The 18,718-nt window shown below is 43.6% G+C and overlaps 1 protein-coding gene across 1 annotated transcript; it reads left to right on the top strand.

Annotated features, from left to right (window-relative positions):
- The first annotated feature begins 13,188 nt into the window (after nt 1-13,188).
- SLITRK5 (SLIT and NTRK like family member 5) lies at nt 13,189-16,563 on the top strand. The gene has a single exon (XM_003409318.4). The coding sequence runs from the start codon at nt 13,489-13,491 to the stop codon at nt 16,561-16,563; it is 3,075 nt and encodes a 1,024-aa protein (XP_003409366.2). The 5' UTR covers nt 13,189-13,488.
- Nucleotides 16,564-18,718: the final 2,155 nt, after the last annotated feature.

Here is an 18,718-nt window from a genome sequence, read left to right as displayed (position 1 = left end):
ATAGGTCTATAGTGCCAAAAATATAACACAAGTGAGGAATGTGCTTCATAGTTCAATCACATATAGAAGACTAATGGGAAAACCAGCCTAAAAGCAAAGACGAGAAGGCAGGAAGGGGTAAGAAAACCGGACAAATGGAAACGTGGAGCCCGAAGTGGAGAAGGTGAGATTGCTGGCACATCACGGGGTTGGCAACCAAAGTCACAAAACAATTTGTGTATTAACTGTTTAATGAGAAACTAGTTTGCTATGTAAACCTTCACCTAAAGCACAATAAAAAAGAAAATATGTGTCAAGAAGTTCTCAATTTTACATTATTCATATAACACTTTAATGTCACAAATGACTATAGGACTAGATTTCTAAACTTATGCATGAAAGGACTGTTGTAATTCCTCCTCAAAGGAACTATTTTACTATTTGTTTTTTTAAGAAGATATATAGTGCTTACTTTAACTCCTAGTTTATTAAACATAAAAATAATAATAGCCAAAAATTCAAAGCCAAATATATTTGAGATATTTTTACTTAGGGAAAAAGTAAAATCCATGCATACAAATAAGTGTTATTTTATTAACCCTAATATATTTGAGTTACTCTGACAATTATTTCTAATACTTAATATTATCTTCAGTATTCTTAAAGTAGATGAATATATATATATATACATATTTTTTTTCTATTGCCATCAAGTCAACTCTGACTTATGGTGAGTCCCATGTATTGCAGAGTACTACACAGAATTTTCAAGGCTGTGACCTTTCTGAAGTAGATTGCCAGGCCTGTGTTCCAAGGAGCCTCCGGGTGTGTTTCAGCCACCAACCTTTCGGCCGGTAGTCAAGGGCTTAGTCATTTGCATCACCCAGAAATGTTGTTGCTGTTTTTGTCTGCCACTGAGTCAATTAGAACTCATAGCGACCCTGCAGGACAGAGTAGAACTTCCCCATAGGATTTCCAAGGAGCAGCTGGTAGATTCGAACTGCTGACCTTTTGGTTAACAACCGATCTCTTAACCACTGTGCCACCAGGGCTCCGCCCAGAGATAGAGATAGTTTATTTATAAGTATATTTCATGATCATTAAAAACACATATTTCATTATTCTAATACTCAAAAAACATTATTAATTAATTTGAAATATATTGCCACTGTTGACTTTCTCAAAATACACGACATTCTAGAAATGATGAATAACTTAGAAAGTGTCCTTTCTGAAGCATATTATTGAGTATTGATATATATATTCATTTAAACCAAGGAAAAAGTCCAAAGGTGTGAACTTGAACTAGTATAGGTAAATCAAACAAACAGAGATTGAGAGTCCTTGGCATTGATTTTATACTCTAGATCCGCCATGAACCTCTACGGACTATGGAATATCATTAAGTACCTTGAAACTTTTCTCATCTGTAAGGAATACTAACACCTCATGAAGTTGTTAGAATAATTAAATGAAAGAATGACTAGCTATATAAAATAACACAAAGTAAATGAGTTTATAAAGTGTATATGAGTGTGTTTTATTTATCTTTAATTTTGAATTATAAATGATGTGTAAATTGTCTATGGATGCTTGTGTTAATTGCTACTGGAAAATCATATTACAAATTAAAACTCCAGTCAGATTCCTACTCTTATGGAGATATCAGTTAGGCCTCCATTTCTCTATATACACCAAGGACGGTGTATACAAGACTACTTCTAAATGCTAAAATATTAATGTTATGTTTTTGTGTGCCCTCAAGTCGATTTTGATTCATAGCGACCCTATATGACAGAGTACAACTGCTCCACAGGGTTTCCTAGGCTGTAATATTTATGGGAGCAGATTGCCAGGTCTTTTCTTACGTGGAGTGGCTGATGGCTCCAACTGCTGACCTTTGACCTTTTGGTTGGTATCCGAGGGCTGAACTGCTGCACCACCAGGGATCCTTCATTAATGCTATAATTAAATATTTTAAATATGAAGATACATAGAAATGAATTCATAAGAATCAGCGTATGTGTAGTGGTAGTGCAGTCATCCATCGAAGTCTATCTGCGCATCAGTCACTATCCATATAATACAGCAATAAAGGACACAGATTAATTGAAGAATGAATTGTGCATATCATACAGGCTATCCAAAACCAAATTGTTTGTTCACTGGAATATATTACAACCAATTAAAATTTCAGTATACATAGTAATATGTAATATGACAATAACTATGAATGTAGAGTCACTATAAAAGCTTCATTAGAGTGATGGAATGTTTTTGATCATGGGCTATAAATGCATCACGTAATATGAAACAAAAACTTAGCTGCCATAGATCTATTTCACGAAGGCACAGCATTTAGAAGTCAGTATTCCATTTACAAGGAGTCCTGATGGCACAATGGTTAAGTGCTTGTTTTCTAACTGAACAATCTGTAGTTCGAACCCACTTAAGAGCTCTGGGGAATGGCAGCAGGTGGGCCAAGACCTGGCAATCTGCTCCTGTAAAGATCACAGCCTAGGGAAGTCTATGGGGCAGTTCTACTTTGTCACATAGGGTCGCTATGACTTGGAATCCGCTCAAGGGCACACGGCAACATTTCATTGACAATATTTGTTTAAATGAAAATAGATTTTAAATTTTAGGATAAGATCAATAAAGTATAATTTAAGAGTAATAATTATATGCTATCTTTCTTCCAAGGAAATTACATATTATCATTTGATTAATATTTGCAGTAGTCATATGGTCCGTGGAAGAGAAAGTTCAGTAACTTCTTAACACATAGAAAACGTGTTATACTCAGAAAAGGGGGAGCCCTGATGACACAGTGGTTAAGAGCTTGGCTGCTATTCAAAAGATCGGCAGCCGCTCCTTGGAAACCCTTAGGGCAGTTCTACTCTGTCCTATAGGGTGGCTATGAGTCAGAACCAACTAGGTGGCAGCAGGAGCGGAACTGAGAAAGGTGTCTTCATAAATGCAAGTACACAATTAATGCAAAGCCAGAGTCCAGAACGGAGTTAAGACCTGAGAAACACTTTACCGATCTGGGCCACATGGCTTCCTAATTATTTTGGACTTAAAGGACTTAAGCAATTATCGCTTCTTCTGAAGCTGTAAGCAAAATCTTGCCCATGTAAGAATGATACTGGAAATACAGGTCAATTATCTTACTAACATTTTAGATACATTAATTTAAAAATAAAATTTAATCTTAAGAAATTACAATAATCTGTTGTGAATAGGAGTGGTTGCCAAGCTGTCACAGATTTGATTCAAATATATGATTTTGAAAATGAAATTTATCCAAATCTTCATGGAAATTAGAGGTCATATTTGCTTTCTATACCTTCATTAATTACAATCTACTGGTCAAACTCTGCCCAGTCTAATTGTACAAGCAACCAAACCAAAAACCCACTGCCATCGAGTAGATTCTGACTCGTAGCGACCCTACAGGACAGAGCAGAACTGCCCCGTAGAGTTTCCAAGGAGCACCTGGCGGATTTGAACTGCTGACCTCTTGGTTAGCAGCTGTAGCACTTCACCACTATGCCCCCAGGGTTTCCGTACAAACAACGTTACACTGTAAAATGGAGCTTTTGTATTCAAATAGATGGAATGCAAGAGCTCAAGTATAGTTTTTTTGTTTTTTGTTTTTGTTTTTGTTTTACTAGCTGACAGACTCCTCTGAACAAAAAGGCTGTTCCAGGAAATTCCTGAAGCAAAATACTCATTTAGGACTTTCCTCCTTCTACTAAAATCTCATTGTGTAATCTGGAGAAAAGTACTTTAAAGAGCACTTTGTCATGCATAAAAAGGCACTTACCTTCCTAATAAAATACGATTGATTTAAAATAATCTACCTTTCCTTCTTTATAAGGTTGTGATGAGGAATTTTGAAATGCATGCAAAATGTCTTGAGATCTTTGAAAGAATGGTAGATGCCTTCAACTAAATGCAATTTAAGTGAATTGAATAGAGATCTGCAACAGAATGCAAATCGGGACCCTTGCCAAATGTGACTCATAATTGTCCTTATTTATTGAGGGTGTCATAATCACCATCATTACTCCTGGATGCAGCTGTTCATATTGATTGGATTTCCAAGGTATCCCAGAACAGCACAAGAAAGACAGTTTCAAACTTCTAGGAATTTATATTCTGGGGCTTCAATGTCCAATATGGTATCCACTAGCTGCATGTGGCATTTAAATTTAAATAAATTAAAATTAATTTTTTTTTTCCTCTGTCACACCACCCACATTTCAGTTATTCAATAGCCGTATGCGGCTAATGGCTATCATACTGGCAGCACAGATACAGATTATTTCCATAATTGCATTAGTGTTTTTATACATTGAATTTCATTTATTTTGACAAGAGAAGGTAGCTGACTTCTCAGAAAGTCTAAGTATCTTTGTAATCATTTAACTACCCTGATATGAATCAATCACTTTTATCTCTAACATAAAAAACAAGCTCTGCCACACGATACCCATTGCCATTGTAGTCCAGCTGATTCCAACTCACGGTTTTCCCACGTGTTACAGAGTTGAATTGCCCCATAGGGTTTTCTTAGCTGTGATCTTTATGGAAGCAGTTCTCCAGGTCTTTCTTCCTGTAGAGCCACTGGGTGGGTTGGAGCCACCAACAGTTAGGTTATTAACCTATATGGCCAACTGCTTGCACCACCCAGGCTTGGTACTAAATAAATGTGTGTTGAATGAATAAATTCATAAATGGACAAGTATTTATCATGCGTTTTCTGGAGCTTATTTTTCTTGTGATTGAAGATGTAATAAACACGAAAATAAAAGTCTTTTCTCAGTAAGGACTGGTAATCTATTTCAGAAGCCAACAACATCAACATTAAGCAGGAAATAGCAATACTGCGTATATGTACGAAGCACCAGATATGCAAGAGAATATTAAGATGAGCAAGTCTGGAAAGTTGGTTAGAGTGGATACAGATCTGTCTCTGATGGAGGGAAGAATTATGGTAAATTCTCTAGAACAACAGATAAAAGTGAAAACCCTTTTCTATGAAAGAGCAGCAGCAGTTTTGGAGCTGCGGTAAAGGTTGATTTATTTTGAGTATAGAGAGATTATGGGAGTTTCCTGCTAAATGGAGGATTTCTCTTGATAAAGTTGGATAATTAAAGCACAGTCAATTTAGACAATCTCATAAAAGCAACAGTCCCTCTGAAATTTTTGTGATGAATCTGTTTTTTTGGGATGATGAATTGTTTTTCTTTGAAAAATTGGATAACCCATTGCCGTTGAGTCAACTGTGACTCACAGCGACCCTACAGGATAGAGTAGAATTGCTCCATAGGGTTTCCAAGGCTGCAGACTGCCATATCTTTCTCCCATGGAACAGCTGCTGGGTTCTAACTGCTGACTTTTCAAGTAGCAGCTGAGCGCTATAGCCACTATGCCACCAGGGCTCCTTGAAAAATTAGATAAGACACAGAAGATACAGATATGACGTAATGTTGGTTTGGCCTTGAATGACTAGAGAAGATGTGACAACTAAGAACAAATGGATCCCCAAACAAATCATAGTTCTCATAGAAAGGTACATAGAAAAGCTAATCCAGCTATATAATAAGACCATCTCTTGTCCCATTGGAATGTGCATATTTCAACGCAAATCACAGATGGCAACAGCCTTTGTTCTATTTAGGTTGTTCTAACAGGTTCTGATGACAGTTCGTGTATTTAAAATATGTCACATTTGGTCACTCAGTCATCTTCCTGCAGATAGCAGTGAAGAGCTGTTTCTGACAATTTCAGGTGTTGTCACTTGTTATCTGTACAATTTTGATTGTTCCCTTCACCCACCATAGTATCAAATGAAGCTAATGTTCCCATGTATAGCATGGTTCTGTATAGTGAAGATAAAGAAGATAGCTTAGAATTGGCAATAAAATTGAATTGAATGTCACATATAAGAGCTAGGAAGATAAAACATATTAACTAAATAATTTACACTAATATATTTAGAATTATATTTAGTTTCTCCATTGACAGTAACATGTCTTATAAAAATATAATCATTTTGAGAAGTACAGGAGAGAAATCAATTTAGGGACATGGTCTTCATCCCTTCTCATATGTTTCTTCCAAATATTATGCTTATTTTTCAAGTACAAATAATTTTTATTTTTATTAGGAATGTGCATGTAAATTGAAAATTTTCAAATAGTAAAAAATAGATTATGTAGTGAAAAGTCAATCTCCATTCTACCCAAGACTCCCCACTTTTTTTCCAAGAGGCAACCACCATTACGGGATTTGGGAGTGTGTCTCCTTCCAGAAAGATTCTGTGCTTATTCAAGCTTTTACTCTGTCACTTACAAGTCTCTCTCTCTCTCCCTGTGTGTATAGGTGATGCTGTATACACTGTTAGTAATGACAGAACACTACTCCTATAGACACTGTTGCTAAAGGTAGAACACCATTCCAAGGTATGGATGAATCTTTTCATTTTACCAGCTTTTTAGGTTGTTCTTAGTCACTTACATTAGATGCATTTGCAAGCATCTGTAACAGTGAGTGTCTTCTTACACATTGTTTTGTACATACTACTTTGATAGACATGTAGGATAATTTCTGAATATGTAATTGTTCAAAAGGCATGCATTTTAAACTTTGGTAGATACTTTCAATTGGCCCTCCAAAGAGGATGTTTCAATATGCAATTCTATCAAAAGATATGAGAGTTCATCTATAAGGAACTCGATGAAGCAAGGAAGAAAGCTGCCTATTTTATGCCCATCTTTCTGTTATACTTCTAGAGCATATTTCTAAGACAAAAAATAATTAATTCAGTCTATAAGGGAATAAATAAGCTCAGTGAAATTAGTTTAGCTGCTCATTTTAGATTTTATAAATATCACTGCATGATATTTTGATTATTGGAATTCCAAATGCATCAGACTAGTCAAAGCAATAATGTTTATGATGTTTAGTTTAGCAATTCCAAATAGAAAGAATCATAAATGATGACTCATTTTTCCCTCCCAAGAGGAACTTTTATTATCTCCTTTTAGGTTTATATAACTGCAGTTTCAAAACTTTAAAAATATACACGCTTTAATTTAGATATGAAAAATTTACCATTTGCTAAACTGGGTTGTACAGGTTTCTTACCAATTGCTGCCACAGAATTATTATAGCTGATTTTGGAAGGGTCTGGAATCTAGCATTAGAATTCCATCATCTTAACCCACTAGTTAGACTAACAAAAGAAATGAAAGCAGCACTGGCCTTAGATTTCAAGGGATAGTGAGCAATACTTATGAACTCTAATCATCATAATCAAATAATTTCCTTGTTTATAATTCCCATTAGATTGTTTCATGAGGCAATAACATTCTTGGCTAAGCATTGTGAAGTTCTAAAGAAAATATTCAGTGATACAAAAATATAATATTTTTTAAAAAGAGGCATTTAATATAGGAATTCCTCCAAATGATCTATAGAGCACTCAGTCATTCCAGACAATGGTAAACATGAATTCACAAGAATGTATAGTAAATTTCAAGTGACGAGTGTGCTAATTTTAGTTCAAATTTAAACCATAATATTCAGGTATCAAACTATAGCTATCATTTACACTAAGTATAACCAATATATTACCATACATCATATGTATGTATGATGATGCTACCTCATAAGCTAACTATAACATGCACAAATATCATCAGAAACACTTAGACAAAGATTCTCAGCTTCTCACATCCAACAAAACCACGTAATGTTTAATTTAGTATTAGTAATCTTTATTCTAGGGAGATCTACTTGCTCTAACATTTTATTGTCCATTTCTCAAATGCGTTTAGGCATGCACGTGTATTTAAATGGCTGCGTATTTGAGTTACTGTGTGCAGGCATGTATGCGTATGACTGTACATTACATAGACTTCAACAGATGTATTTGTTCATGTGGATAAAAAGTCTTGGCTCGAATTTGATCACTGTTGCAGGATTCATTTATGTCTTTTCTCAGCAATAGTTAACAGGCAAAGCAAATAGGAGACTACAGGCTTTTCCTTATTTTCATGATGTTTTCCCTCCCTTGTTCTTCTGTCTGGTCTTTTCATCACAGTATTTTCTCAAAATGCAGTTTCCTACATAGCAGCTTATGGAGACACCTAGTGGTACCAAGGAATAGTGGCTTCTCAGGCCATCCAGTAATGAGTTAATGGTCAAAGTTTTCATCACTTAAAAAAAAAAAAAAAAAAAATTTTATTCATTTGAACCACAAAACGATAACCTAAATTAACTGCAAGCATGCTTAACACTTCTTAGTTTAATAAATAATTAGGAAAATGAATATGTAACATAAAATATCACAAATCCAAATTCAACTAAACATTTGATATTAAATGCAATTATAAAGGTTTAGGAAAGCAACAAATTAATGAACAAAAATAGCTATATTTAAGCTATTCTGAGAAGCCCAACAATTAAGTCACTTTGTATCCTTTCAGAACTTCTATAGAGTTGAACTTACCAGCATCGAAAATTATGCTACTGATAGGACTCAATATTTTTATTATCTGCATTACAGATTATTTTTCTTCCTCTTCCTTGCCCATGCCTTAAATTTAAACAAAGTTGGCTCCAAATAAGGTGTTTACGACTTAACTAATATTTGCACAACAATTTTCAGAGGAAATGCCAAGAAATGTTGCTAAACCTCAGGAGGCTGCAATATTCACCACCACGTCTAAATGAATAATTCTAAAGCAGCGTGTATATTGAGGATGTGAAAAGATGTATGTTTGTGGTTATATATCTCATAATCTATATTAACCATATATTTAATCAGAATATTATAACCCTAATATTATCAGAAATAATATCAGGAATTCGACAGTATCTGGTATGTTTAAAATGATCCCAAAGGAAACTACGAAACTACTTTAATTTCAAAGTAAAATATATTTCCATGGTAAAACTACCCGGTTATCAAAGGAGCAGGTATATATTCACTCAGCCTGCACTGGACCACTTACTGTGATCAACTTTTCTTCTACGCATGGGATGCGCTGCAGGTCTAATATTACAAACACTGAAAACACATCTTATGGATGTGAAGAATCCCCTTTCGGGGAGAGAGGCATCCGGTTGCACGGAAAGAGCCAGGAATACTTACTGTAGAGATGACGCTAGTGGAGTTTAGCAGGTAACTCTTCAAGAAACTCGCTTTCTATCGATACTGTATTTATTTAGGGGTTTTCCAGCTTTTTAGTACACACCAAATATATTCACATTCTCTCTGAAAATCGTTCACATTCCCTTGTATTGCCAAGACATACCTACAAAACATAATTAAAAAAAATAATAATAATAAAGCGCCCTTGTTTGCAGTTAGTATGAGCCACTCCCTCTTCCAGGGTCCTTTACACTAACGCACAAGAGACAGCAGCCTGGCTTCTACTATTCTAAAAGGCAGGAGAAAGGCAGGTGATCACCACAGGGCTGGAATCATCTGTCCCTGACCACCAACACACCTGGCACTGTCGGGGTTATTTCCACTCCGCCCTCTCTCAAGCCGAGTACTGCACGGTCCCACGCTTGTGTTACGCACATGGTCCAAGACTCCTCTGTCTCCCACGAACGTGACATCCAACGGGGTCTCCGGCTGCGCCGCCAGAGCCCGGGGACGCCGTCGCCCTCGGCTGCCATCTATCGGCCGCGAAAGGCTCGCTTCGCCCCAGGCCCATCATGTCTGCTGCAGCTTGGCTTGCACCGGTGGCGCGACAATAAACAAGTGCACGGGACGGGGCCCTGCGTCCCCGCCGGAGCAGACGTTCCAGAGACCCCGGCGACGCTTACTGCGCGGCCCCCTCCTCTTCGCCGTGGAGGGAAGAAGCGACTTTCTCTGAGTTTTCTAGAGCCGTGGAGCCGCTGGGACACGCCACAGGCGCAGAAGAGCGCTGTTTCTGCCCCCAGACCCCCCAAAGGATGTTGGAGATAGACAATTCCAAATAATGACGCTCGTGTTCTGCATCAGGGGAAGGAATCGAGAAAAGCCCCTGGCGATGTCCTTCCAACCCCGGGAGCGATGAAACGGGCAAGAGGATGCGGGAGCCGCTCAAATACTAATTAAGGGCCACTACAGAGACTGCGGTGCCGCGCGGGGGCAGCGGCGGCGGGATCCGAAAGAGGTGGTCGCCGCGGCTCGGGTGGCGGAGGACAGCGCAGAAGCCGCAGCCACCGCCGCTACCGCCGCGGGAGCAGCCCAGGGGCCCGGTGCCACCTTCGCTCGCCCCCTCACTACCATGTACAGTGTGCGCTGCAAGAAGAAGCCTGGTGGTGCACGCACACCCCCGCGTCCCGCTCCCTCTGGCTCGTCCCCGGGCGTGCGCCACTGACCGGGGGAATGTGGTGAAGACCGCGCCGCGAAGAGCGGGGGGGAGGGGAGGGCCGGCCGGCGCGAACCAAGGCCACAGGGTGTGAGGAGCCCGAGGCGGCTGGAGGGGGCGGTGGCCGTGTTGGCTCGGAGAAAGTTGCCCCCTATACAGATGGGAACTGTAAGTACGCGCCCGGGAGGGGTGTGCAACGGTGGGTGCCGGGACCCCGCTATCGCTCGGCGGTGGCGGCGCGGGTGGGTGCAAGTGTGCGAAGGAGCTTGAGTGTGAGCGGTTGCGAGCGCTGGGAGGGGTTGACCGTCACGTTGGCGGGGGCCGGCGGTGCCAGGCAGCCGCCTTCGCGTCTGTACCCCCCTCCCACCCCGGCTCCGCACCCCCACCAACACCTCCCCCTCCCGGCCCCACCCGGCTCGGGCTCCGGCCCCTACCGTGAGGTGCCTCTCCAGCCGGTCCTCCGCCGCCCCTCCCCCCTCGCCCCCCGCCGCTCGCGATCGCCCCCCGCTCTCCCTCCCCCACCCCAACCCAGCTGCCCGCTCCCCGCTCCGACAACCGCGGAGAGCGCCGAGGAGAGCCGCTGGGGGAGCCCCGGAGCCCGCGGCCGCCAGCACCGCTGCGGCCCCGGGCTGGCGGCGTCCGGACACCCCTTTTCTCCAAACGCTCGGACTACATGCACTGCTCGCCTCCTGGTCGCCCTGCCTAGGCGTCAGAAACCCAGCGCAAACCCCGAAGAGGTATTTTAAAGGGTTGCTAAGATGAGTGGGCCCTGAAGATGTGAGATGGGGTAAGTCTGCCGTTTACTTTGCGAAAGAGGCTCTTGTGTGTGTGTGTGTGTGCGCGCGTGTGTGTGTGTGTGTGCGTGTGTGGGTGTGCGCGCGCGCGTGTGGCGGGGTGGCTTTCCTTCCTTCTCCTCGCTCCCCTTCTTCCTCGCTTTGGGGCGGGGTGGGGGAGGGGGAGGCTCGCGCCCTGAACTCCGGGCGCTTCTGCCTGGGCCGCGGTTCGGGCAGCTGTGCTGGGAGTCTCAGGTCCGGCCTGGGCGCCGGGCTCCAGCCCGCGCGGTTCCCCGCCGCTTAATGCGGGGATATGCAGGCGTTGAGTCAGGGTCTAAATTCTCTGGAGGAAAACGAATACAGCGCCTCACTCCTACTCACCACCCCCCCCCAAAAAAATCTGATAATGTGAGAATGTGCAGCGCACCCGCGAATTTACATCCGAGGTGCTTTTCCCGTTCAGAATGTCAGCCTTCCCCAGCCTTCTTCAACTTTATTTTCTCAAAATTTCGGTCTTCTTTAATAGGAAGAAGGAGGGGCAGGGAAGTGGGGTGAGAAGAAGCTCTTCCACCCTTGCTAACCAGCGCTGAATTAAAGTTGTAAACGCTCGAGTTTAATACCAGCCGGACGGACACAATTTGCCAAGGGCTGTCAGATGGGGGCTGGGAGGCACAGGGAAGGAGGGGGAGGGGCCCCAAACCCGGCTGAATGGATGTGCAGATTGATCCAGCGGAGAGCCTGAATTTCCAGGTAAACGTTTTCCTTTCGTAGGGGGTGGTGTTTTTTGCCGCTTTTAAGTAGGGAGGCGTTTGCCGCTTCGTTGGGAGGTCGCGGGTACTTAGGCACTGTGGATCCAATTTGTCTCGACACGTCTGGGTGGTCACACGTGAATGATTCGCAGGCACACTTGCCACATGTGCGCGTGAATGCAGGGGCGCTTTCAAACGCGGGCTGGGGTCTGAATAGGGATCAAGAGCAATGTCTCCAGGCCTGAGCCTGTGTCTCAGAAATGTCTTGGCTTTAGTTTTGGGTTGCGATTCAAATCAGACTTCGGTGGTGAGCAGAGGCAAGGTTGGTCAGAGAAAGGCTTTGGTTGCTGGAGAAGGGCATTTCCACCAAATGTGCCCCCCACCCTTCTCCCGCTAACCAACCCAAAACACACACACACACACACACACACGCATTCCTTTTATGTCCTTTGCTATATGAGGACTACTGTCGACCAGAAGTAGGAAGTCGAAGGAAGCCTTTAAGGGGACAAAAAGAAAGCGAGAAGGCAAAGGGGGAGGGGGCCAGACTGATCCCTTAAAAAAGATGAAATTCGAATATTAAAGCCCTGACGTATGTCACTTGCTGTCCTCTCCACTTTTTCTATTTTGCCTCTTAATCAGCCCGAGTGCCTTTATCTCTTAAAATTAAAAAAAAAGAAAGCATTCACAGTTAAATGTAATAAGCAACTCCAAAGATGGGGCTTCTGGCGATGTGGTAGTTCAGTTCAAATCTCACTAATTCATTAGGGTTAGTTTTGCATACCGTGGCAAAGACGCGGATCCGAGGTAAAGAGAGGCTTTGGCGCCGGTCCTTGGTTTAGTTTCAGCTGATTCCCGGTAAACGGTGAGAACGTCCTCTTTAAACTCAAGGTATCGGGAGGTGTTCTGGAATTGCGGACACCTTCGTTCAGTTCTTTGTAATCCAGCGTGCATAACTATTTCAGTGGCTTAAAGATGCGGTTTTGGTAGCGTCGCTGACATGATCAATGAGAAGTGGACGCAGGGTGCTCTCAGGGAAGCGCTGCTAAGTGGCACCGTGCATGCAATTAGGACGCTGATGTGCTTAATAGCGTGGTAGCGAAGTCCACCATCAAAGAGAAAGCTTTCTCGGTTTTTCTCCATAAGCAAAGCTCCGGAAGACAATTGGTGATTTAAGAGCTTCTTTTGATGCATTATCTTCCATCCTTTTTGCCTCTGAAAAGTATTCTTTAGGTTCCCACCCTGGCATTTCCAGCCACGGTTTAAAATAGCCCAAGTATTGTGGTTCCTTGCTTCTGTGTGAAAATGGGAGACCCTCATGGTGAACTGTTAACCGAAGAGATTCTGAAAGGAAGGAAGGGGGGCTGGATATAGGTGGGGGGGAATCTTGTAAAATGGTGCTTCTTTTTTCTTAAATTAGAGCCATGAAACTGAACTGACAGCCATTTTATATATATTTATGGGTTAGTTTTGAAAGGGGAGGAGGGTAGGGAAGAAGACTAAAATGGGACTTTATCTAACCTGCCCTTACCTTGTAAAAAACAACATGTTTTACTCATTAGGAGGTGAAATCAACCTTTAAATCAAAGTGAATATCAGATTTTAATGAAGTCTGGAGTATGTGGATATTCCACCAAGAGGGGAGGAGGATTGTCATGCATACTCCCTCCTCCTGGATTTCAGAGAAACACTGTTAGGGAAGAGAGAGAGAGAGAGAGAGACTTTCTGACTGATCTCTTAAAATCTTGGTCATGTTCTGTTGTTTCCTTCTCTCCTCTCTCCTTTGCAGGAGGTAAAATGCACGCTTGTTGCCCCCCAGTAACTTTGGAACAAGACCTTCACAGAAAGATGCATAGCTGGATGCTGCAGACTCTAGCCTTTGCTGTAACATCTCTCCTCCTTTCGTGTGCAGAAACCATCGATTACTATGGGGAAATCTGTGACAATGCATGTCCTTGTGAGGAAAAGGATGGCATTTTAACTGTGAGCTGTGAAAATCGAGGAATCATCAGCCTCTCTGAAATTAGTCCTCCCCGTTTCCCAGTCTACCACCTCTTGTTGTCTGGAAACCTCTTGAACCGTCTTTATCCCAATGAGTTTGTCAATTACACTGGGGCTTCAATTTTGCATCTGGGTAGCAATGTCATCCAGGATATCGAGACTGGGGCTTTCCATGGGTTGCGGGGTTTGAGGAGACTGCATCTGAACAATAATAAACTGGAACTTCTGCGTGATGACACTTTCCTTGGCTTGGAGAACCTGGAGTACCTACAGGTCGATTACAACTACATAAGCGTCATTGAACCCAATGCTTTTGGGAAACTGCATTTGTTGCAGGTGCTTATCCTCAATGACAATCTCTTGTCCAGTTTACCCAACAACCTTTTCCGTTTTGTGCCCTTAACGCACTTGGACCTGCGGGGGAACCGGCTGAAACTTCTGCCCTATGTGGGGCTCTTACAGCACATGGATAAAGTTGTGGAGTTACAGCTAGAGGAAAACCCCTGGAATTGCTCCTGTGAGCTCATCTCTCTCAAGGATTGGTTGGACAGCATCTCCTACTCGGCCCTAGTGGGGGATGTGGTTTGTGAGACGCCCTTCCGCTTACATGGCCGGGACTTGGACGAGGTGTCCAAACAGGAGCTTTGCCCAAGGAAACTCATTTCGGACTATGAGATGAGGCCACAGACGCCTTTGAGCACCACGGGGTATTTACACACCACCCCTGCTTCGGTGAACTCCGTGGCCACGTCGTCTTCTGCTGTTTACAAACCCCCCTTGAAGCCTCCTAAGGGGACCCGCCAACCCAACAAGCCCAGGGTGCGCCCCACCTCTCGGCAGCCCTCCAAGGACTTGGGTTACAGCAACTACGGCCCCAGCATTGCCTACCAGACCAAATCCCCGGTGCCTTTGGAGTGTCCCACCGCGTGCACTTGCAACCTGCAGATCTCTGATCTGGGCCTCAACGTCAACTGCCAGGAGCGCAAGATCGAGAGCATTGCTGAGCTGCAGCCCAAGCCCTACAACCCCAAGAAAATGTATCTGACCGAGAACTACATCGCCGCAGTGCGCAGGACCGACTTCCTGGAGGCCACGGGGCTGGACCTCCTGCACCTGGGCAACAACCGCATCTCCTTGATCCAGGACCGCGCCTTCGGTGATCTCACTAACTTGAGGCGCCTGTACCTGAACGGCAACAGGATCGAGAGGCTGAGCCCGGAGCTGTTCTATGGCCTGCAGAGCCTGCAGTATCTCTTCCTCCAGTACAATCTCATACGCGAGATTCAGTCTGGGACTTTTGACCCAGTGCCGAACCTCCAGCTGCTATTCCTGAATAACAACCTCCTGCAGGCCATGCCCTCAGGCGTCTTCTCTGGCCTGACCCTCCTCAGGCTCAACCTGAGAAGCAACCACTTCACCTCCTTGCCAGTTAGTGGAATTCTGGACCAGCTGAAGTCGCTCATCCAAATCGACTTGCATGACAACCCTTGGGATTGTACCTGCGACGTGGTGGGCATGAAGCTGTGGGTGGAGCAGCTCAAGGTGGGCGTCCTGGTGGATGAGGTGATCTGCAAGGCGCCCAAAAAGTTCGCCGAGACCGACATGCGCTCCATTAAATCGGAGTTGCTGTGTCCAGACTACTCGGATGTGGTGGTTTCCACGCCCACGCCCTCCTCCATCCAGGTCCCCGCGAGGACCAGCGTGGTGACCCCCGCCGTCCGGCTAAACAGCACCGGGGGCCCCGCGGGCTTGGGCGCAGGCGGAGGTGCGTCGTCGGTTCCCCTGTCCGTGTTGATCCTCAGCCTGCTGCTGGTCTTCATCATGTCCGTCTTTGTGGCCGCCGGGCTCTTCGTGCTGGTCATGAAGCGCAGGAAGAAGAACCAGAGCGACCCCACCAGCACCAACAACTCGGACGTGAGCTCCTTCAACATGCAGTACAGCGTGTACAGCGGCGGCGGCAGCGCGGGCGGCCACCCGCACGCGCACGTGCACCATCGGGGGCCCGCGCTCCCCAAGGTGAAGACGCCCGCGGGCCACGTGTACGAGTACATCCCCCACCCGCTGGGCCACATGTGCAAAAACCCCATCTACCGCTCCCGAGAGGGCAACTCCGTGGAGGATTACAAAGACCTGCACGAGCTCAAGGTCAGCTACAGCAGCGACCACCACCTGCAGCAGCAGCCGCCGGCGCAGCCACAACAGCCCCCGCAGCAGGCCTCGCAGCCGCCCCCACCGGCCCTGCAGCTGCAGCCCGGAGAGGAGGAGAGGCGGGAAGGCCACCACTTGCGGAGCCCCGCCTACAGCGTCAGCACCATCGAGCCCCGGGAGGACCTGCTGTCGCCGGTGCAGGACGCCGACCGCTTTTACAGGGGTATTTTAGAACCAGACAAACACTGCTCCTCAACCCCCGCCGGCAATAGCCTCCCGGAATATCCCAAATTCCCGTGCAGCCCAGCTGCTTACACTTTCTCCCCGAATTATGACTTGAGGCGCCCCCATCAGTATTTGCACCCGGGGGCTGGGGACAGCAGGCTGCGGGAACCGGTGCTCTACAGCCCCCCCAGTGCTGTCTTTGTAGAACCCAACCGGAACGAGTATCTGGAGTTAAAAGCAAAACTAAACGTTGAGCCGGACTACCTCGAAGTGCTGGAAAAACAGACCACATTTAGTCAATTCTAAAAAACCAGAGAAACTCCCTTGGAGCTTTTGCATTTCAAACAAACAAGCAAGCGGACACACACGGTGAACACAAATTTGATTGTGTTGTTTCAGCATTTAGGGTGAAGTGCCTTGGCACGGGATTCTCAGCTTTGGCGGAAGATACTGAAAGGGTGTGCAATTTCCTTTTCATTTTTCACGTGGGAAATATTGGTGTAAACTGGGCACATCGCTTTCTCTACTTTCGTGTGGCGGAGAAAGAGAGAAGGGCGTAATGGAGGGCAATTAGCTGCGCGGGTGACTCGCTAAGGGTCCCCCGTCATTTTGGTAGTGGTTGGAAGTGCTAAGAATGGTGAAAGATGGCTGCGCATAGATTCTCGTCTTGCTCTTTTTGCTCCCTTTGCCCCGCCTTTCTGCCCCTTTAAGCCGTGGGTGGGTCTAAATGGCTTTTCTGGGGGAGACTTAGCACACCCCAACTTGAACGGAAAGTTTGTTTTCTCCTCCCCCCCTTCCCTTCCTCATTTCTTCCCTTTCTTTTTAAAGGATGTGTTTGTACGCATTCTGGACATTTGAATTAAACAACACACAGAAGTATTGTGATCTTGGAAGGATCACCATAGATGTGGACAAATCATTAAAATTACAGAGCTATATGATCCATAATTGATTAGTCAAAATAACTTATTGATGAAATATACAAATATTTTATTGTAGCACCTATTTTTATATGCACATTTAGCATTTCTCTTTCCTTCACTATTTAGTCTATGATTTTCACGGAGGTGTCGCGCCCTGTTAGGAGCTGTGTTTCCAAAACAAGTGATATCAGGAAGACATTTTAAATCATTAAAAATGTGGAGAAATTTTAGCAAAATTTTAAGCCGAATGCAACCCACCCAATTGGATGTGTAATTTTGTTTTTTGTAAATGGATGAAGTCCCAATGTATATCAAAAAAATATATTTGAGGGCAATTAATTGGGCCATTTGAGTGAGAATCATGTGCAAGTGTTTGGTTTTCTTAGAGAAGTTTTAAAAGTATTTTTATTAGTCAACCAAAAGTATGTATTGATTTGACTACTATTGTAGCCGATTTTTGATTGTTTAACCAAACCCAGTCACAAGTGTACTGGCACCTCGGAAGACCAAAAGATGGACTGTACAAATCTCTCTAACAATGTCTTTATCCCTTTGGGCGGCAAGCAATGACGATAACCACAAACAGGATTTCTGTAAGATGGGGCTACTGTTGTTACAGTCTCATATGTATCCCAGCACATGTAATTTTTTAAATAGTTTCTGAATAAACACTTGATAACTATGTCAAATCTGAGGGACTGAAGTAATGTTTACTTGAGGTACAAAAAATTTAGCTACACGTGATTGACTGAATCTTTGGTATTAACAATTTAGGAAATAGTAGCTTACTTTTATTCCTAATAGAAAAGATTTTTTTCCCTAATCATAAACACTGAAAAAATATACAATTTATACCTTTCTCGGTTCAGGGAAGTACACATTTCTAAATGTATCAATGTGTTTATTAATGATATTTCAACCGTATACTTTGTTGCCTTAGTGAAGTATTCATTTAAAACATGGAGCATGGTAAGTAGTATATTGCATATTCATTTTCTCTCAATATGGTTTATTTTCGTTAGTATTATTTATTCAGTCTACAATTTTCCACTGTTTTCCATATTTAGCTTGTGCAAAACTGCCTTCAACTATTTTATGATGGCTACTTTATACTTGATCCATACCTTAAATGTTCAAAACACTGATGGGTATAAGCTGTTCACCTCTGGGTAGAATTTGCCAGTACACTAAACCATAGACTAATAGTTTAGGGTATAAATATTGATTTGAAGTAGTATGAAACTTAAAGACCGTGTGCTTTATTGGTGGATCTCTCCATAATCTCATTTGGAATGTGTATAATATCAAGGGCTGTTCATGAACTTTATGTTGAAGGAGCACTTTCCATGGCATTCTGCCACAAAGAGGCAGCATCCACCCGTGAGTAAATTGACAGTAACTGCTTAAATTCAGATTGAATAGGTGGGAACAGTTTCCCTGAGGATTTTAGGGGAAAAAAGTAGTACTGCATTGACCAAGTCTAGCAAATTCACATCCTTTGTAACATTTTCCCTTCCAAATTTTTTTACAAAGAGAAA

Source organism: Loxodonta africana, chromosome 17, assembly GCF_030014295.1.
Source record: "Loxodonta africana isolate mLoxAfr1 chromosome 17, mLoxAfr1.hap2, whole genome shotgun sequence".
Lineage (NCBI taxonomy): Eukaryota > Metazoa > Chordata > Mammalia > Proboscidea > Elephantidae > Loxodonta > Loxodonta africana.
The sequence above is the reverse complement of the archived record's forward strand: the minus strand, read 5'-3'. Positions and strand labels throughout refer to the sequence as shown.